The sequence below is a fragment of the Euprymna scolopes genome, chromosome 26 (assembly GCF_053919585.1).
Source record: "Euprymna scolopes isolate OS-2025 chromosome 26, ASM5391958v1, whole genome shotgun sequence".
NCBI classification, from domain to species: domain Eukaryota; kingdom Metazoa; phylum Mollusca; class Cephalopoda; order Sepiida; family Sepiolidae; genus Euprymna; species Euprymna scolopes.
This window is the reverse complement of record NC_136507.1, coordinates 76954687-76974389: the sequence shown is the minus strand read 5'-3', so window position 1 is coordinate 76974389 and position 19703 is coordinate 76954687. Positions and strand designations below refer to the sequence as shown.

General features: G+C 36.5%; 1 protein-coding gene across 1 annotated transcript in view; it reads left to right on the top strand.

Moving 5' to 3' along the window:
* Positions 1 to 3912: 3912 nt before the first annotated feature.
* The window catches only part of LOC145248207 (galactokinase-like), a 42276-nt gene continuing 26485 nt past the window's right edge, over positions 3913 to 19703 (top strand). Inside the window, exon 1 of the mRNA XM_080110073.1 lies at positions 3913 to 4391. Coding sequence (XP_079966199.1) covers positions 4230 to 4391 — 162 coding nt within the window. The 5' untranslated portion in view covers positions 3913 to 4229. The remainder of the gene's footprint in view (positions 4392 to 19703) is intronic.

Here is a 19703-nt window from a genome sequence, read left to right as displayed (position 1 = left end):
CGCTCGGGAGATTCCGAATCAGAACCCTGCAAGCAATGGGAAATGTTTTCGCTGCGGCCGATGCGGACATTTTGCAAGGAATTGCACCAACAGGGGCCGTGTGCGCTGTTTTAAGTGTGGCGGTTTGGGGCATCTAGCCCAAAACTGTGCGGGAAACGTATCAGGGGAGAGGACGTCAGCACCGCCCTGCTCCCCGAGCAAAATTTGAACAAGGCGCAACCAGTAATGACCGTCTACGTAAACAGGATACCCTGCTCAGCACTTCTCGACTCAGGCTGTTCGCATACTATAGTGAGCACCAGGCTGTGTCCAAGTTGGACTAAGAGGAAGATCAAAGTCACCACGATAGGAGGCGAGACCCAGACATGCTGTGGAGCTGGAACTGTCAAGATCTACACGGACACTGGTGCAGCCACTAAGATCAATGTGCTCGTGACCCAAGGAAATCTCCTGGGGTTTGACCTGTTGCTCGGATACGATGCCATCAAGGCGCTGGGGGGAGTCGCAATTCATCGGGATGGAAAGGTGCGATTCTTAGAGGCCCCAGTGTGTGCAGCGCTCCATATCGATCGGCCGGATTTTACAGTGGACTACGACTCGCGCAAGAGGGCCTGGATTGCATCTTGGAAGTGGACCGAGGGAATGGCACCGACTAAACTCAAGAATGGGGTTGCAGAGTACCCTATACCCAGTGAGGCCCGAGCAGAATACGAAAGGGAACTAAAGGCATGGATCCAAGATGGCTGGTTAATCCCCTACCCTGAGGACAAGCTTGGGCCTCCGAAGTGTCTAATACCCTTGATGGCAGTAGTCCAGCATAACAAGTCGAAAGTACGGCCCGTGCTGGACTATAGGGAGCTTAACAAGCATATTGAAGCCTACACTGCCGATGCTGACGTATGCGCCAGTAAGTTGAGGGAATGGCGTCAGAAAGGCACTAATGTCTCAATATTGGATTTGCGAAAAGCCTATTTACAGGGGCGAGTTGATGAGACATTGTGGCCGTTCCAGACAGTTTGGTTCCAGGGGCAGAGGTACTGCCTTACACGCCTTGGCTTTGGCCTAAATGTGGCACCACAGATCATGAAGACTATTGTCAACACAGTATTGTCCCAAGAAAAGCCCATGAGGGACTCAACGTCAGCTTACATTGATGACGTATACGTCAATGAAGATGTACAGTCTGCGTTGTGTGTCAAAGAAAAGTTGGCTCAGTTTGGTCTGGAATGCAAGAATCCCGAACGTTTAAGGGAAGGAGCACGTGTATTGGGATTGGATGTTTATGAAGAAGATGGCACCCTACAATGGAGGCGTGGCAGTGAAATTCCAAGCATCCCCAACCTCGTTACAAGGCGGACCGTTTTTTCTTGGTGTGGAAAACTTGTTGGTCACTTACCAGTCTGTGGCTGGCTCCGCGCAGCTGTTGGTGTGATTAAACGCAGAGCAAATTTAACAACCACGGGTTGGGTTGACATATCCGATGATGTCCTACTAACTCTGATGATTAAAGAGACACTGGAGAGAGTGAACAAGAAGGACCCTGCCTGTGGGCGGTGGTGTGTTAACGGAGACAACGTAGGTGTGTGGGTTGATGCCAGTTCTTTGGCGTTGGGAGTATCGTTGGAGCAAGGAGGAAACGTGTTCGAGGATGCGTGTTGGCTGCGGCCCGTAACAGATTCTCAGCATATCAACCTGGCAGAGCTGGACGCTGTTGTAAAGGGGTAAATCTGGCCCTGCAGTGGCAGTCTAAGAAGTTGACCTTGTACACAGATTCTCTCTGTGTCTACCACTGGGTGTCTGACACACTTTCAGGACGGACACGAATCCGTACCAAGGCAGCAAGCGAAATGTTAATACGGAGAAGGCTAGACACGCTAAAAAACCTGGTATCTGAGTATGGGCTATCACTGAGCGTCACTCTGGTGCCATCACATTGTAATCGTGCTGACCAACTGACCCGTGTACCTCACAAATGGTATGAAGCCACGAAGATGGGAATGGAGATTACTGCTCGATCTTGTGCAGTTGCAATCGACCCATGTCAAATACAAAAAATTCATGCACAGAGCGGACATCCGGGTATCAAGAGGACCCTTTATTTTGTGAGGCGTGCATACCCAGCAGTGACCAAGATGGATGTCAGACAGATCGTCAGAAATTGTGAGGCTTGCCAGTCTATTGATTCTGCACCAGAGCGATGGCAGAAGGGTCGCTTGGAAGTTGAGAGTGTGTGGCAGCGGCTGGCCATGGATATTACCCATTACAGTGGCAAGCCCTTTCTAACTCTCATTGATTGCGGGCCTACGAGATATGCGGTGTGGCGGCAGATGACCAGACAGGATTCAGCAAATGTTGTTCGCCACCTATCATCCATTTTTTTTGAGCGAGGTGCGCCGGAAGAGCTCCTGACTGACAATGATGCAGCGTTTTGTAGCCAGCAAGTCCGGCAGTTGTTAGATGAGTGGGGCGTCCGACTACGGTTGCGATGTGCGCATGTGCCGTCAGGAAATGGCATTGCTGAAAGAAGCCATCGCAGCATCAAGAAAATTGCTGCCAGGAAGCGATGTACTATTGCGGAAGCAACATATTGGTACAACATTACGCCAAAGGACGGGACGTCCCCTTCAACCGCACCTGCGAATGCTATTTACACGTACCGAGTTGGAGTGAAGGGAATCAACACTACGCAGCCAACCGACAAGGGAACATATAACAGATATGAAGTGGGAGATCCAGTGTGGGTGCGGCCTCCAGGAAATCGGTGCACCGACAAGTTTAAGCGAGGACACATATCTGGAGTGATTAGCCAGCAGTCTGTTTTGATCGATGGAACCCCACGACATGTGCGAGATCTTCGCCCAGCTACCGAGGTGCGTCATACAACTACAGAAGAAAGCAGTGAAGCGTCTAGCGATGAGCTGCCGATGCACGGATTCAGTGAGCCCCTTCCAGAGACTGATAGCGATACTTCATCTGATGAGGCGGAACCAGATCCAGAGCCCGAATCTGAAACAGTGAATGTACCTCTTCGCAGAAGCACACGCACTAAAAGGCCCCCCCCCAGTGCTCTCTATGTGATCATCAGATCAGGGGGGAGTGTAACGTGCATCCAGGAGATAAGCGCCCGCGTGTTTGCGTGTTGTGTGGGTACATGGGAGAGACGGATGAGGGGAAAAAGACTTACCTCGAGACCAGCTCAGCGTTACCGACCAAAAATAGAAAAGAAAGACCAAGATGGCGACCGCCGTCTTTTGTAAAGTATGATATCTCGCAAAGTCACACGAATTCTCGGAATATGCAAATTTAGCCGGCCTAGAACGACGATAAAAGCGGGTGAGGGGAAAGACGTGGGTGAGTGACGATTGAGTTGGCTGGGGAATCGTGTGGCTGTTGCTTCTTGTGCCGTGTTGAGGATATCTTACCGTGTTAAAGAGAGAGTCGGGCGCTATCTTGAATTTTTCCTTACACTTTTTCCTTACACTTACTTCACAAGATTTCCAGCTACGGTATAACTGGAAACGTTTTCTCAATCACTAATTCTAATTTTAACACAAATATGTCTCCACTGAGTGGGTAAACCAGAATGTATCTTTTGAAACTAATTTTCTCCAACTGTATTGCCTTTGAAATAATTTATGTCGGCAACAGCAATGATTACTATAAAATAATGATAATTAAATGGGTAAGTGTCGAAGTTACCTAAACACGAGAAATACACCGACATAAAGTGGTCGCCCAGTCGCTCGCCCACCTCAACCATCTGTTATCCTTTTTTCTTTTTCTTTCTTTCTTTCTTTCTTTTTTTGACAAATACAATGATCTGATTGGTTGGTTTGGGGAGGCCGAACCCTGATGACGTGTAATTGACAATTCATTTAAATAAAATAATACCATACCGTTTTTACGTTACGTAACAATTATTAGTGTTGTTGTTACTACTACTACTACTACTACTACTACTACTAAGCAATACGGCATCTCCCCCTACCCCGTCTCAACACAACATAACAAAACAGTTAAAAGACAGTACAGAGCTTGTTTTATTTATTTATTTATTTATGTACGGGTGCGTGTTGTTACGACTTGTCCAGCACTTTCTCGCCTTACTTTATAATAATAATTTCTAAAGTTATTGAATGTCGTTTGCGTTCTTAGTGGTTTCCGTTTAAATACTAAGGAAGTATTTCGTCTTAATTTAAAAACGGTATTTTACCGGGAGAAAAAAAAAAATGGCTCAGGAAATAGAGGATGTGTTTACTTTGTTGGAGACGGCAAAAACTTTGTTTAAATCCCATTTTAAAAACGAACCGAACGTCGCCGTGTGCGCTCCGGGCCGGGTGAACCTACTTGGGGAACACACCGATTACAATGACGGACTCGTCTTGCCGATGGTGAGAGTAAAAGCTACTTTTTTTTTTTATTTTATTTTTAATTTTTTCTAAGTTCTTTTTGTGAATCCTTCTGTTTTGTTTTGTTTTGTTGTTGTTTTTTCTTTTCTTTTTGGCACTTATGTTACCGCGCTGAAATGTTATTTAGAAAGCCATTCTTAACATAGGGAAGGTGTCTTCTGTACTTTCACTGAACACTTTTGGGCGCTTATGCACTATTTTTGGTACTCATCATGCACTTATTGATCCGTGCTGAAATAATAACGTTATTATTTAAAAAGCCATTCTTAATATGGGGAGGGTGTCTTGTACCTATTCTGTACTTTAACCTTACAATTGAATAAAAAAAAAACATATCATAAAACTTTAATTAAACATTGAAATACGATTTAAAAAATAGCGCGGACAGTAAGTGCATTTGCATTAGTACCCTATTTTTAAAATGATATTTCCAAGTTAAATTTAAGTTTTCTGATACCTTTTTTATTATGTTGACAGTACAGAATGGTTATAAGAAAAAAAAAAAAAAAACAGGTACTTCTACAGTTTATCGCCGAAAATGGAGACGCCATTTTTTTTTCGGACACCTGTCATTAAAATAAGAGGGAGAAATCAGTATTTTAAACTATGGCGAAAGTAGGAAATAAATAACAAAAATTAAACTAGATATTAAATACTATTAAAAGCAATTAAAGTGAAAGATAACGTATATCCGTACTTGTTTAATTCGAAATGTTTCGATTTAATTAATGAAAACGGGAAAGTTTTCATGAAACGTATATATACTTTTTATTAAAAACAGGCCCTTTAAAACATTAATAAATGATTCAGGTAGGTTGCAAAGTAACTTTTATAGCCAATGCTAATATTTCTTTGCATATTTTAACTTTTGACCACTTTTCGAATCTGTATATCGTAATACAAACGATGATTGATAATTTATAATTAAAATTAAAAATCGGTTCCATAAGGAAGAACAAACAAAATCAATAAATTGTACGATCGTTTCGGAAACGATGTTTTTTTTTTTTTTTATTGTGATAGACAATGAGTCTTGGACAATAATTTTATCATAGTTTTTTGAAACAAAGTCTCCTCATCAGCAAAAATATTGGGTGGGGGTTTTTCTAAAGACACCAAAAATAAACCTAGCATTTTTTTAAGTAAGGATGATGTATCTGGAAAATATTTAAAATATAAAGGAAAATAGTTACTTTTTTGATGTTGATAAACAAAGTAAGATAAAATGAAAATAAAATAAAATCTGGTTGAAAGGTAAGGTTAAGAGTGTAAATTTTAAATATTTTTAAACAAAAATATAAATACCTTTTAATGGTTCACCTTCTAAAAGTCGTACGTATCATCGTCAATGCATTCATTGGGATGGTAAATGTAGTTTATGAATGCTTGAAAATGTTGATATATACAAACTTTCAGGTAAAACTATACAAACACCGTGACAGCGAATTAACCCTAAACCCTAACCCTAACCCTAACCCTAACCCTAACGCTGTCACGGTGTTTGTATAATAATACCAACTTTCAAAGGAGACGCCAATGGAATAATATTAAGTTAAAATGGTTAGTGGCGTTAAATTTAAAATCAGCTGAAATATTTCAATTACAAAGGAAGATAATTTTATTCAAATAGAAAAATAAAGGATTTAATTGTTCAAAGGGAGATAACTACTAATTAGTTAATAGTTAAAAAAATTTTATATAATAAATGAATCTACCTGCACGATAAAAAAAATGTGATTTATAGCTGCACAGTGTCACAAATCCAAAGTACAAATTATGTTAATAACAGCCATACAAATTCCTTTTCACAATCTTACTCTCCCACACAATTATTCAATAACAACACCCCCATTAACCAATCTACCAATCAAATACAACCAAACCTATTACATACCAATACCACTCTTAATCTAACTGACAACAAATATATTAAACAAAATGTAATCTACTTCCGTTCCACATCTGGACTTATTAAGCGTATGATTTCAACGCATAAGCACTCCTTTAAAAATCCTTCCTTGAGGAACCAAATTGCTTTATCTAAACATATTTGGCGACTCAATGATAGAAATATTCCCTTCAATTTAAAATGGGAAATAATAGGATCTTCTGAAGCATATATGCCGAGGAACAGAGTCTGTGCACTTTGTAGATATGAAGCCCTTAAGATTTTAAAATATAATAAAAATAAAACCATTCTCTTGAACTTAAAATACGAAATTTTTTTCCGGATGTATTCATAAACGTTGGTTTAGATTCGGCTAATTTAAACCACCATAAATCATAAAATTATCTTATGACTAATCTATCTTAAGTTATAATTTATAAATTAATAACTATTATTATTTTTATCATTATTATTATATCCGATATCTTACCATTATTTTCTATTTTATTATCTATTTCACTTTGAATTTATATGTTACTATTTTTATTAATGTAAGTTCTATAAATATTATAATTACTATTTTAAAAGTAATTATTTTTATTTAACTACTTCCAATAGGATTCATTTATTATAAAAAAATTCAACTATTAACTAATTAGTGGTTATCTCTCTGTAGTATTGAGAAGCCCAGCTTAATTGCTATATAGGTAGTTTTAGAAATTGAAAGTTATGTAAGTATATTTTCATTTCCCATCAGCGAGTTGGCAGGGTCACAAAAGGTTAGGTTTGACAGATATCAATCTAGAGAGAATGCACCAGAAATTAGGGGTGACATGGGAATTGTGGTCGTAGGCTTCCGGTTGACGACCACATGGGCTGAGAGTTGGTTTTGGGCAGCAGAGAATGCAGATCGGAGATTTCAGGCTCTCCGACAACCAGGGTCCGAGATGATAGGCTTGCCTTGAAATAAAAGATTGAAGCTTCAAATCCATCTTGTTTATCGATGCATCTGTTTGCAGTGACCATTCCCCACGAGATGGAGACCAGCGTCCAAGAAGGCATCATCTGCTGGCCAAGGCAACCAGGTATGTACGCATTATACATGGCACATACACGTCTCAAAGACTTTCAAGGCAAGAAACGGTGTAAGGATACGAACACCCACCCACACACACACATATAACAGTGAGCTGTAAGATACTTAAGAGCATACACACACACCCATACATGTAAGAACACAGACTCTTAAAAGTACCCTTAGTAGTAAAAGTAGCAAGAAACAATAAAAAGTAATCGAAAGTAAACGATTTAATAGTAATAAATAAGAAATAATAAACAGGACAGCAAACATTTATGGTAACATCCCTTTGAACAGTTAAATCCTTTATTTTTCCATTTGAATAAAATTATCTCCCTTTGTAATTGAAATATTTCAGCTGATTTTAAATTTAACGCCACTAACGATTTTAACTGTTAATATTATTCCATTGTTGTCTCCTTTGAAAATTTGTATATATCAACATTTTCAAGCATTCATAAACTACATTTACCATCCCAATGAATTCATTGACGATGATACGTACGACTTTTAGAAGGTGAACCATTAAAAGGTATTTATATTTTTGTTTAAAAATATTTAAAATTTACGCTCTCTTAACCTTACATTTCAACCAGATTTTATTTTATTTTATTTTCATTTTATCTTACTTTGTTTATCAACATAAAAAAAGTAACTATTTTCCTTTATATTTTAAATATTTTCCAGATACATCAGCCGTTCTTAAAAAATGCTGGGTTCATTTTTGGTGTCTTTAGAAAAAACCCACCCAATATTTTTGCTGATGAGGAGACTTTGTTTTAAAAAAATTATATGATAAAATTATTGTCCAAGACTCAATGTCTATCACAATAAAAACATTGTTTCCGAAACGATCGTACAATTTATTGATTTTGTTTGTTCTTCCTTATGAAACCGATTTTTAATTTTTACTTTTAATTATAAATTATTAATCATATTACTCAATATTAAAATAGATCTAGGATATATATATATATATATATATATATATATATATATATATATATATATATATATATCAGTCATGTAAATTATTTAAAGTGACATTTCATTGAAATAATTTTTTGCATAACGTCATTTTTTTTTTTAATCATGTTTCGGTGAAAATGTAAAAAAAATAAATGCTAAGTTATGGCTAATTTCATAGTGTACGTGAAACCCTTCATAAACAATTAGTTATTGCTTGTAATTTGGTAGTTTGGAGTTTTCCCTTTGTTCTAAGGGAGATAACTCTATTTTACTACGAAATGCAAGAAAATATTTTTCTTTTTTTTTTTTCTTTCTTTTTTTCAATGTCGATAATACACCAACGCACAACTTTTAATAAAATGTCCAATTTTTTAGGGTTTCTAGTGTTCTGAACGAATATCACATTTAAAATTAGGGCCGGCAAGTAGATATCGACATCTTCATAATCCATGTTGTCTCAACGGCGGCCATTTTTGTGCAGCTTAAGTATTTAAAAAAAAATTTTATTTTTATTTTGAGGGGATATTCAATTAAAGAACTTGTATAGTTTTAGCAGGTGCTTCTGCAGTTTAATTAACTGTTTTCCCGTAAGTAACGTGCCGATATATCAGTTAATTAAACTGCAGAACCACCTGTTAAAAACTATACAAGTTATATAATTGAATATCCCTCCCTCCCCAAAAAACAGCACAAAAAAATGCTTAAGCCACACCAAAATGGCCGCCATCGAAAACCACTAGAGACAACATCGGATTATGATGTCGATATCGTCAAAACTACTTGCCGATCCTAATTTTGAATGTGATATTCGTTCATAACGCACCCGGAAACTTTAGAAACGGACATTTTAAAGGTAAGTTGTGCGTTGGTGTATTATCCACATTGACCCCCTCCCCTCACAAAAGTTTTGTATTTTTTACTTTCTTTCCACCTCAACATTCACCGTTAAATTGACAACCTACACAGGTTTTCGGGTATACTGAAAACGAATATCACATTTAAATTGGGACAGACCAAGTAGTTTGCTGGATATTAATACCTTTATCATCCAATGTAATCCATTGTTTTTACTGGAAGCTATTTCTTTTTCCAATTGAAATGTACTAATGCACATCTGTTATAAAACGCCCCCCTCATGTGACAGGATTTTGATCGTTATCAAAATCCGTTTTCCAAATTGAAAGAAAAAAAGCCAATTTTTACGAAAATGGGGGTAACTAAAGAAAAGAGCAGATAAAAGATAGCCCGGAAAGCTAATTAAATTGACAAAACAAAAATATCAAGGTTGCTTTTATTTTCCAAAGCCTGTAAAAACCCTTACCCTGTAAAAACCCTTAAGGTAACATGTAAAATTAAAACATTTAAATTATAAAAGGATAAACAGGACACACAAAAAGGGTTTCTAACAGAGACGATCTTAAACAACTTTTATCGATTCGAGCAGTATAGATATCTATGTCCGAAACGACGAATAACAATTTTAGGGAAAAACGGAATATCCTCATTTTTCCTAAAGATGATAAAAAAAAAAAAAAACTCTTTTACTTGGAAGGTTGAAAAGAAAGAAGCCTGCTAAAAACAGTTTTTTTTTTAAATCTTTGTCAAAGTTCCCTTTCCTCAGTCTTTCTTTTAAAATAGTACCTTCAAAGGTATGAAATAATGGCTTGCTATCCCAATGGTAATATAAAAAGCTTTATAAAAGGTCCTTTCTCTCAAAAGGGGACTTCATGCAAAACCATTTAGGCTTAATTGTCTTCTCAGATTCTAGACTTTTAAAGTTCCTGGAATAGGCTGGAGTTCCTTATTTCAATGGAATAATCGAACGTCTTTTTATTAAAAAGGATTTCCTCAAATGGGAACCACAAATAGTCCCTTTGACCTTAAATAGGAGAAAAGGGGTGAAATATTTCTTTTGAAGGTTTAGATACCTTTTAAATTCAAAGAATAAACAAAGCCCAAAGCCGCTACTGTAACTGCACAAATGCTTTGTGTACAAATAAGATATTTTTAATGTCTATTACAAGATGGAGCATAGAATTTCGAGTCTTCCCTCCACAGGGAAAACTGGTACTGATGAATGACAGAAAACCACTCCCCCCCCCCACCCACCCACCCACTGCCACAGGTCAGGGGGGTTAGTAGTCGTCATGCTACAAGCAAAAGGAGGGAGAAGATGCTGCTGCTGAGGATGATGATAGTGGGTGGGGACAGAGGGTAAGTGACCTGAGAAAGGCAGGCCAACAGTGAGTCCCTTCCACCAAATACCAAACTGCCAGAATATCTATTAAAAAAAAAACAAATTTCTTTCTCAAAATTTCAACACCTGTTAAGATTGGCGAACGCCACTGACATATTTTTCCAATGTATTACTTAATGTCTTAACATCCAGAAAACTAGTTGTCTGCCCTAAATTTAAATGTGATATTCCGTCAACATTCGGAAACTGACAAGTACAGCTAAATTTTGAAGTTAAATTCATTGTAAAAATCCCTTGAAAGATAAATATTACGAGGGGCAGGCAATAAGTAATGACCCTGACCCACTTTCAGTTGTCTGATCTAGCTGAAATTTTGCATGTGCAATGATTTATATCTCTACGGGTTATGTGGCAATTTACAGCTCTGAACTAATTGTGATTTCTGTTTTACAGGTGTTTGAACTGAGTCAGGTGTGAAATGGAGCCTGTTGAATGTCGAGCAGTGATCTGGTTTTTGTATTTGAAAGGATGCACACCACAGGAGACTTTTGATGAAATGAAAGAAACTTGTGGTGATAATGCCCCATCATATGACCTTATAAAACACTGGCATTGTGAATTCAAACATGGCCGGAAGTCTGTGGAAACAGCTCCCAGACCTGGTCGCCCCCCCCCCTTCTGTCATTGATGAGGCATCTGTCCGTCAAGTTGAGACTGCCATTTTGGAAGATTGGCACATTACTATTCGCCAAATAGCCCAAGATGTCAAGATTAGTACAGGGTATGTGGAAACTATCATTCATGACCATTTGCATATGCATAAGGTGTCTGCCAGATGGATTCCCAGATTGCTCACACCATTCCAGAAGCGAGAATGCGTTGAGTGCTCGATGATGAATTTGGATATGTGCCAAGAAGATGAGTCAAAGTTTTTCAAATGACTGATTGCACAGGATGAAACCTGGGTCCATCACTATGATCCAGAGACCAAAGCTCAGTCAATGCAGTGGAAGCACTTGGACTCACCACCTCCAAAGAAGGCAAGGGTGCAGCCCTCCGCTGGCAATATTATGCTCACAGTCTTCTGGGACCAGGACGGAGTAGTGATGACAGATTTCCTGGCAAAGGGTACCACAATTACAGGAGCCTATTATGCTTCACTTTTGAGGAAATTAAGGGAAGCTATCAAAATCAAGAGGTGGGGCAAGATCAGCAAAGGTACCCTCCTCCTGCACCACAACGCTCCGGTCCACAACTCGCATGTCACCAGATCAGAAGCACAGGCATGTGATTATGAAATCCTGCCCCATCCTCGCTACTCTCCTGATCTTGTACCCTCTGACTTTCACCTCTTCCCAGCCATGAATTTGTTTTTGAAAGGAAAGCGTTTCCCAGATGATGCAGCCTTGATTTCTGAAGTCATGTCGTGGTTGAAGGACCAACCTGGGGTATTCTACAAAAACGGTCTTCAGAGCTGCATCAAATGATGGGAGAAATGCATAACTCTGGGTGGTTCCTATGTAGAGAAAGACTAATAACTGTGTCAAGTTTTGTTGCTCTACTACTATGAGAAGTGGGACAGGGGCATTACTTATTGCATGCCCCTATTGTGTGTGTGTGTGTGTGTATATATATATATATATATAAAATGAAGATTTGTTTGAAAAGGAACACATTCCTCTGTCTGCCAAAAATATTCCTATTCCTACCCAACAAGAATATATCCACAAATTTGTTCTCGCTTTGAACACTTTCGTAAAAAATATGAGGTGGAAGGCTTATCACCATGACTTAAGCATTAAAAATAAACTTTAAGCGCCTATTTCCTCTGAAGACCAACTTCCCCCAGAAATCTTAACAAATGAACTCCCTATCAACTCTCATAGAGAACAAAAGAAATTCGAAAGAATTGCTGCCAAATTTTATGGATTAAAAACCACTGCCCGCCCCAAATACAACCCTTACCTCGAGGAGTTTGAGAATTCCATGTTAAATTTAGTCCAAAAAATTAAATTTAAGAAACAAAAACACCATTATAATCCGGTTACTCGAAAAATAAATAATTTTGCCGAAAAAGTTAAAAAGAATAAACATATATTCGTCCCTGCTGATAAGACAAAAAATTATTATAAACTTGACTATCCTACATATAAAAAACTTTTGTATAAAGAACTTAATAAATCTTATAAAATAGTCCCTCCTAAGACTTTAGATTCCATTAATTCTGAAACTAAACTTTTACTGACTTCTATGAATATTCCTAAATTCACTGAAATAATTTCTTCGGGTACTCCTAGATTCACCCTCAAGAATCATAAACCTAATTTCTATGACAACCTCTCCATCAGATTGATCTGCCCATCTAACTCTGACTTAGGATCTGTAAGCAAAAATATCTTAGATAGAATCATCCCTTCTATTAAAGAAAAAGTAAGTTTCCCTCTTTGGCTGAATTCAGATTCCGTAATTAATTGGTTTGTCTCCCTTAAAAATAAACACCTCCTTAACTTCATAACCTTTGACATCCAAAATTATTATCAATCAATTTCTCCGATCCTTTTAAATAAGGCTCTTATCTTTGCTAAAAGAAATTCTGACTTAACTAATTTAGAAATAAAATTAATTCTCCTAGCAAGAAAGTCCCTTATACAATTTAACTAGAAATTTGGACTAAAAAGGATATCCCTGATAATTTTGTCATTTTGATGCGTGCTTCTGACTCTGCAGAAGTTTCCGATTTAGTGGGACTCTTCTTACTGAAAGAATTTAAATACCACTTTAAACATATCCAAGGAGGCCTTTATAGAGACGATGCCCTTTTTACTACAACAGCCAGGCCAAGAGAGTACAACAAAACAATTAAAAAATTACATAACTTCTTCAATAACTTTGGCCTTTCTATAATTATCGAACCAAACAAAAAAACTTCAAATTTTCTAGATGTTACACTTAATCTTAACACCGAAACTCATAGCCCCCTATCATAAATCTAATCTTACGCTTTTATACGTCCATAAATCTTCTAACCACCCCAACTCAATTATAAAATCTATAGTACCATCCGTCTCTAGAAGAATTTCTGCTCTTTCTGCTGATAAAAAACTTTTAATCAAAATGCTACTTTCTTCAATAATGCTTTATGGAACTCAGGACACAAGGAAAAGATTAAATGCAACAATTATGCTCCTCCTGCAGGCCGCCTTAAATCTGTAATCACACACAATATGACTCGTAAGAAACCAGTTCAAATAACAAGATCTGCCGCTATCAATAACAATGAACCAGTCTACATATATAATCCAAACTAAAATACTTATCACAATACCTCTAACCCACCCAGTCGCATCAGGAGAAAGAAAAATATTTGGTTTGATCCTCCATTTAGCCTTAATGTCAAAACTAATATAGCTAAGGAATTCTTCAACATTGTACAAAACTCTTTCAAATACCCACACAGATATAGTTCTATTTTCAATAAAAATTCAATCAGGATTTCTTATTCAAAAATGCCTAATTTAGCACAAAGAATCTTAACATCTAATAACAAAAAAATTAAATCAGCCCAAAAAATCCCTTTCCCAATTAAACCCAAAACTAACTGTAATTGTAATAACAAACATCTTTGCCCACTCAATAATGATTGCATCCATAAAGATGTTATATATTCTTGCACAATTACTGAGCTCCCACGCAATCCTCCCATAACAGACACTAATATTTCGTCTTCAAGTTATCCTTCTTCCCATCCTTCATCAGATACAGTTACTAATCCAATACACCACTCGAGCAGCCCCTCCATCTGCAATCATACAACTAGTAATAATGATAATAATGATAATAATGAGAATACTTTATAATTTAATAATCCTTTATTTTAATTCTTTATTTCTTCTTTGCATGGCCGGTTTTTTATCTGCATTTTCTGCTTTATTCTTTAAACTTTCCCATCTATCTAATATATCAATCTACCCTCACTTTCATATCTTGTATATATATTTACTTATATTTTACTATACGCATTTACTTACTTTCTTTCTTGCTTTTTCCTGAATTTGCAGATACCGGCCATCCTCTCCCCTTAAATAATTTTTATTTTTTATTTTATATTTTATTTTTTATTTATTGTTTATTTATTATTTATTTTCTATTTATTTATTTATTTTCCATTTAGTATTTTCTAACAACTCTTGCTGACATTTTTTATGTGATGACCTGTACATTTCAGTTGGCCTATATTATTTTGCCCTATATATATGTTTTCGCGCCTTTTAACATTTCCTGTCTGGGTCATTTTGACATTTGTTTTTCTATTTTCTATTTAAGTCTATCATTTAATTTTTTTTCTCCTCTTCTTTTTCCCTGATCTTTCTTATTTATATTTATGTCTCGGCAGTAGAGTGAAAAGTATATCTTATTTTTCTTTTCTTAATATTATTGGAATTTTTTCCTTTTTTTCCTTTGTACACATTTTTGCGAATTTTTCCATGGATTTCTGCCTTTGGACTATTTTGGACCATCTTCCAATTACGGGATTTCCTTTAATTTTACTTGTGCAAATAGAAATTCAATTAACTTCTTGAAGTTATATATTTGGATTCCATGAACAAAGCTTCCTTTCTAGAACTGACCGCCTGTGGAACTCTATTCCGCTGGTCTGCTTTCCAACTGACTACAATTTAGTCCACGTTTAGGTACCTATAGAAAGTGGGGGTGGGGAATTAGTGATTTTGGTTTTCTTCAAACGTGTGCTTGCTTAAATGAAAGTATATTTTTGATATTCTTATCTCTTGTATAAAAAGGTTTTGTTCTAAAAAGTCATCATTTTAGAAAGGTGGGTATTGAGGTGGAAAGAAAGTAAAAATGTAACTGTTTTAAGTTTAATTACAACTTGGATGTCTTCAAGTCCAATGTTAACAAATTCCTAATGAACCGCCCCCTTAAGTAAACACTTCAGCAAATCTCCTCACTAACGTAATGTACTTGCAATAACCCTTATCCCTGCTTCCGGGCCTTGATAAGTGGTGATCACTGTGTAAAAAAAAAAAAATTGTCTTCAATTTTTTTTGTACAAAGGAATTACCACTTGTCAAGGCCTGGAGGCCATTCAAGGATAAGGATTAATGAGTGTACAGTAGTCAAGAGGACAATATCATAGAAATCGTTAGTAGTAGAAATTTGGTAATTCGGATTAAGGAGACGACTTCTCATCCTCGTAAATCTACTTCTACCAAATTTCTACCACAAAAGATTATCATGCTAGTCCCAATGACTACCGTATACACATTGACTTTTATCCTCGAGTGATAACACCTTTGTTAAAAAAAGTCAAATTAGTAGTTACAAGTCAAAACTAATTTCCCACACTCTTTGTCTGTGCTTACACCTAAACGTAGATTCCATGAACAGGGCTTCTTTCTTAGAACTGCTCGCCTGTGGAACTCTATTCCGTTTGCCTGCTTTCCAGCTGACTACAATCTGATTGTCTTCAAGTCCAACGTAAACAAGTTCTTATTGAACCGTCCCCCCCCTAAGTAATAAAAGTTATAAAATTCCCAGTAATTTTTACTACGCTAAAATCACAATGGCAAATGTATACCCATTAACCCATATCCTCGAATGGCCCCTGGGCCTTGATAAGTGGTGACCCCCCCCCCCCCCATGTAAAAAAAAAAAAAAAAAAAATTGAATGTACATGAGCAATGGAGTTGTGGAACACAAGGAATTTATTCACAAGGAACTTCCTAATAATAGTCTAGAAATGATACACACTTCTGTGTATTTCTACTCTTATATATTATGTGTGTTCATTCCCTATGGACTCCTAAACGGCTGGGACGTTTTTTTTGTGAAATTTCACACAAATGTACTTTATGTGCCTGCCAGTGTTCTTAGATAAGTTATGTATGGGAATGTCTTCAATAAGTATTGATAATCGATAATTGAAAAAAATCCTATGAAAGTAGGAATGGGCGATTTTGACCAAAGTTAACACCTTATACAACCTAACATCATAAGTGCAGTTGAGAAGTTTTACTGCATAAGCAGAAAGGCTCAGCATATAAAATCAACAGTAGGTTTTTTGATATGACAGTTCAAAATGAATGTTTGTTCAGAACGCAAACTATGATACTTGACTTTTGAATTTTGAACTTTAATTCAAGCCATTATATAAAAATATTTCTGTAAAATCAAGTGTTCTTTACAGTGCAATGTAAACTACAATGTCTTTTTGACCAAATCACTGCGAGGAGGTATGTGAAGCTTTAATGGAAAAATGGGTGTTTTACCGATTTCAATAAAAATATGGGAGAGTGAAACGTTTGATCCTCATTAAATCCCGGACAATGTTGGGTCTCTCTGCTAGTTAAATTTAAAATTATTTTCTTTATAAAAATAAAACTACATGATTAATTTACGTGAATTTTAGTATACGATATTTTCATTCTGTCACAAGTATTAAACATTGTAAAGATTTTTTCTTTATTCTTATTTTTTTTTTTTTTTTTCATGGGGGGGGGGTGGATTCTAGATAAATGCCGAGATTTCTTTATGACCTGATAGAAAGGAAATAAAGAAAAAAAAATACATATCGTACAGCAAAAAATACATAAACTGATCAAATTGTTTTATTTTTAAATAAGATCAAATTTTGTGGCTAAACAAACAGCGATCTTGCAACGCCATATTGAAAACCTTAAGGAACCAGAGAGATAACTTTCAATCGAAAATTATAAGTTATTAACATAGAGGGGGGATATTGGGAAAACTCAATCTGTTAAAAATGTTTTTTATATATAAAATTTTTTTTTTTTTCACAGGGAACTCTTTATCAAGGCCCGAAGGCCACTCAAGGATAAGAGTTAAGAGTGTATGGTGGTCATTGGAACAACAGCGTGGTTTAAGAGGACTGCTCAGCAAGAATTTGTTTACATTGGACTTGAAGACAACCATATTGTAGTCAGCTAGAAAGAGTTACACAGGCGTGCAGTTTTAGCAAAGATTTTTGATCAATTTACGGTGTACAATTTTTTTATTTTTTTGTTTGTTTTTTTTTTATTACATTTTCACCCCAAACAAGACACATTGCCACTTTGGTGTAGGGGGCTACTATCAGGGGCAACAACTACTGGGGTACTATGTAGGGATTTGGGCAGCAAGATGTCGGTTCATGTTACACTTGAACTTCTGCGTGTCAGTACAGTTGGGGAAGCAGGGACCTGGAATGGAATTCCAGAGTCTAGCGGTTCTGGGGAGGAAACTACTTGAGTAGAAAGATCTTTTACATCTAGGGATCTCTACTGTGTGGGGGTGGGATTTAGCAGCCTGTCGGGTTTGTCGAGGGTGTCTACGTCGTGGGGGCACAAGTGTCTGCAGTTCGCTAGAGCATTCACCATTAAAATACTTGTAGAACAGGCAGAGGGATGCAACATTTCGTCGATGGGACAGAGGCTGAAGCGTAGATGCCAGTTCAGGGCCTATCAGATTGGCGACTCTCTTTGGAAACTTGTCTAGGAGCGAGAGACTAGTAGCAGATGCACCAGCCCAAATATGACAGCAATACTCCATACATGGGCGAATGGTGGCCTTATAAAGGTACAGGATACTTTCGGATGTTAGTAGTTTTCTAGCACGGTAGAAAGAGCCTACCTTCTTTGCAGCGGCCCTGGCAATGCTTTCAATTTAATTGTTCCAACTCATGTTTCCTGTGAACGTTAGGCCAAGCAGTGTGAAAGATGTATTCTCAGATAAAGAGTCATTGGCCATTGCTATTAGTTGGCAGAGAAGGCTTCTTGTAATTATTAAAGGAAACAAGTTTAGTCTTAGCAGCATTGAATGTCTTACTATTTTTTTTACATTATCTTTTTGTGGGTATGTACATCAGATTTTTTTTTTCATGGGGGGGGTATGGACAAGCGACCAATTATCACTGTATTTAAGACATGTGAGTACCTGTTTCACAAGGAGGGGACAATGACAGTGATAATCTCTAAGATGAAATGAATTTATTGAAGCGAATCTCATTCACTTGACCTTCATCTATCGCCTTTACACACTAACTTCATTTTTTATTTTCGTCTATTGAAAAAAAAAAAACCTAATGTGAAAGTTGGCATAGAAGAAAAAAAGCTTTGTTTCATGTGAGGGGGGGGGTTCAACTAAGACCACCGAGAATGAAGCTACTAACCCCAACTCTACTCTTTCCTTGCCCTGTCGAAACATGCTTCTGTTTAGGACACAATTAAACCATGATACTTGACTTTTGCATTTTAAACTTCAATTCAGATCATTATATAAAAATTTCATAAAATCAATAGTACGGTCTTTACAATGCAATGTACACTACAATGAATGGTGGACTGTCACTGTGGCGTGGCATGTGGGTTTTCTCCAGGTGCACCACGGTGGGTTCCTGACTAGAGCAGGCAATCGAAAAGAAACCAACTTCTATGTATTAGCCATCACGCAAAAGGTAAAAAAAACCTTTTTATAACAATGAAAAGATTTAAGTATTTAACAGTTTGGTATACGTGGAAGAAAGTTGGACAGTGTCTAAGTCTTTTTTCTTTTTTTTCTTTTTTTTCTTTTTTCTTTTTTTTCTTTTTTTCTTTTTTTCCTTTTTTTCTTTTTTTCCTTTTTTCTTTTTTTTTTTCTTTTTTTCCTTTTTTCTTTTTTTCCTTTTTTCTTTTTTTCCTTTTTTCTTTTTTTCCTTTCTTTTTTCCTTTTTTCTTTTTTTCCTTTTTTCTTTCCTTTTTTCTTTTTTTCCTTTTTTCTTTTTTTCCTTTTTTCTTTTTTTCCTTTTTTCTTTTTTTCCTTTTTTCTTTTTTTCCTTTTTTCTTTTTATCCTTTTTTCTTTTTTTTCTTTTTTTTCTTTTTTTTCTTTCTTTTCTTTCTTTTCTTTCTTTTTCTTTTTTTTCTTTTTTTTCTTTTTCTTTTTTTCCTTTTTTTCTTTTTTTTCTTTTTTTCCTTTTTTTCTTTTCTCTTTTTTGTTTTTTTTCTTGTTTTTCTTTTCTTTCTAAATCAAAAATCCTTTTTACAAATAGTTGGCTTAAACGTGAAAGTCCACTTAAATTTTTTACTTTACCCATTACTTGGGAATGTTATTTAGCCAAAACCACTATCATCACTAATTTCCTTACCCCACTCTCTGCTGGTGCTTAAACC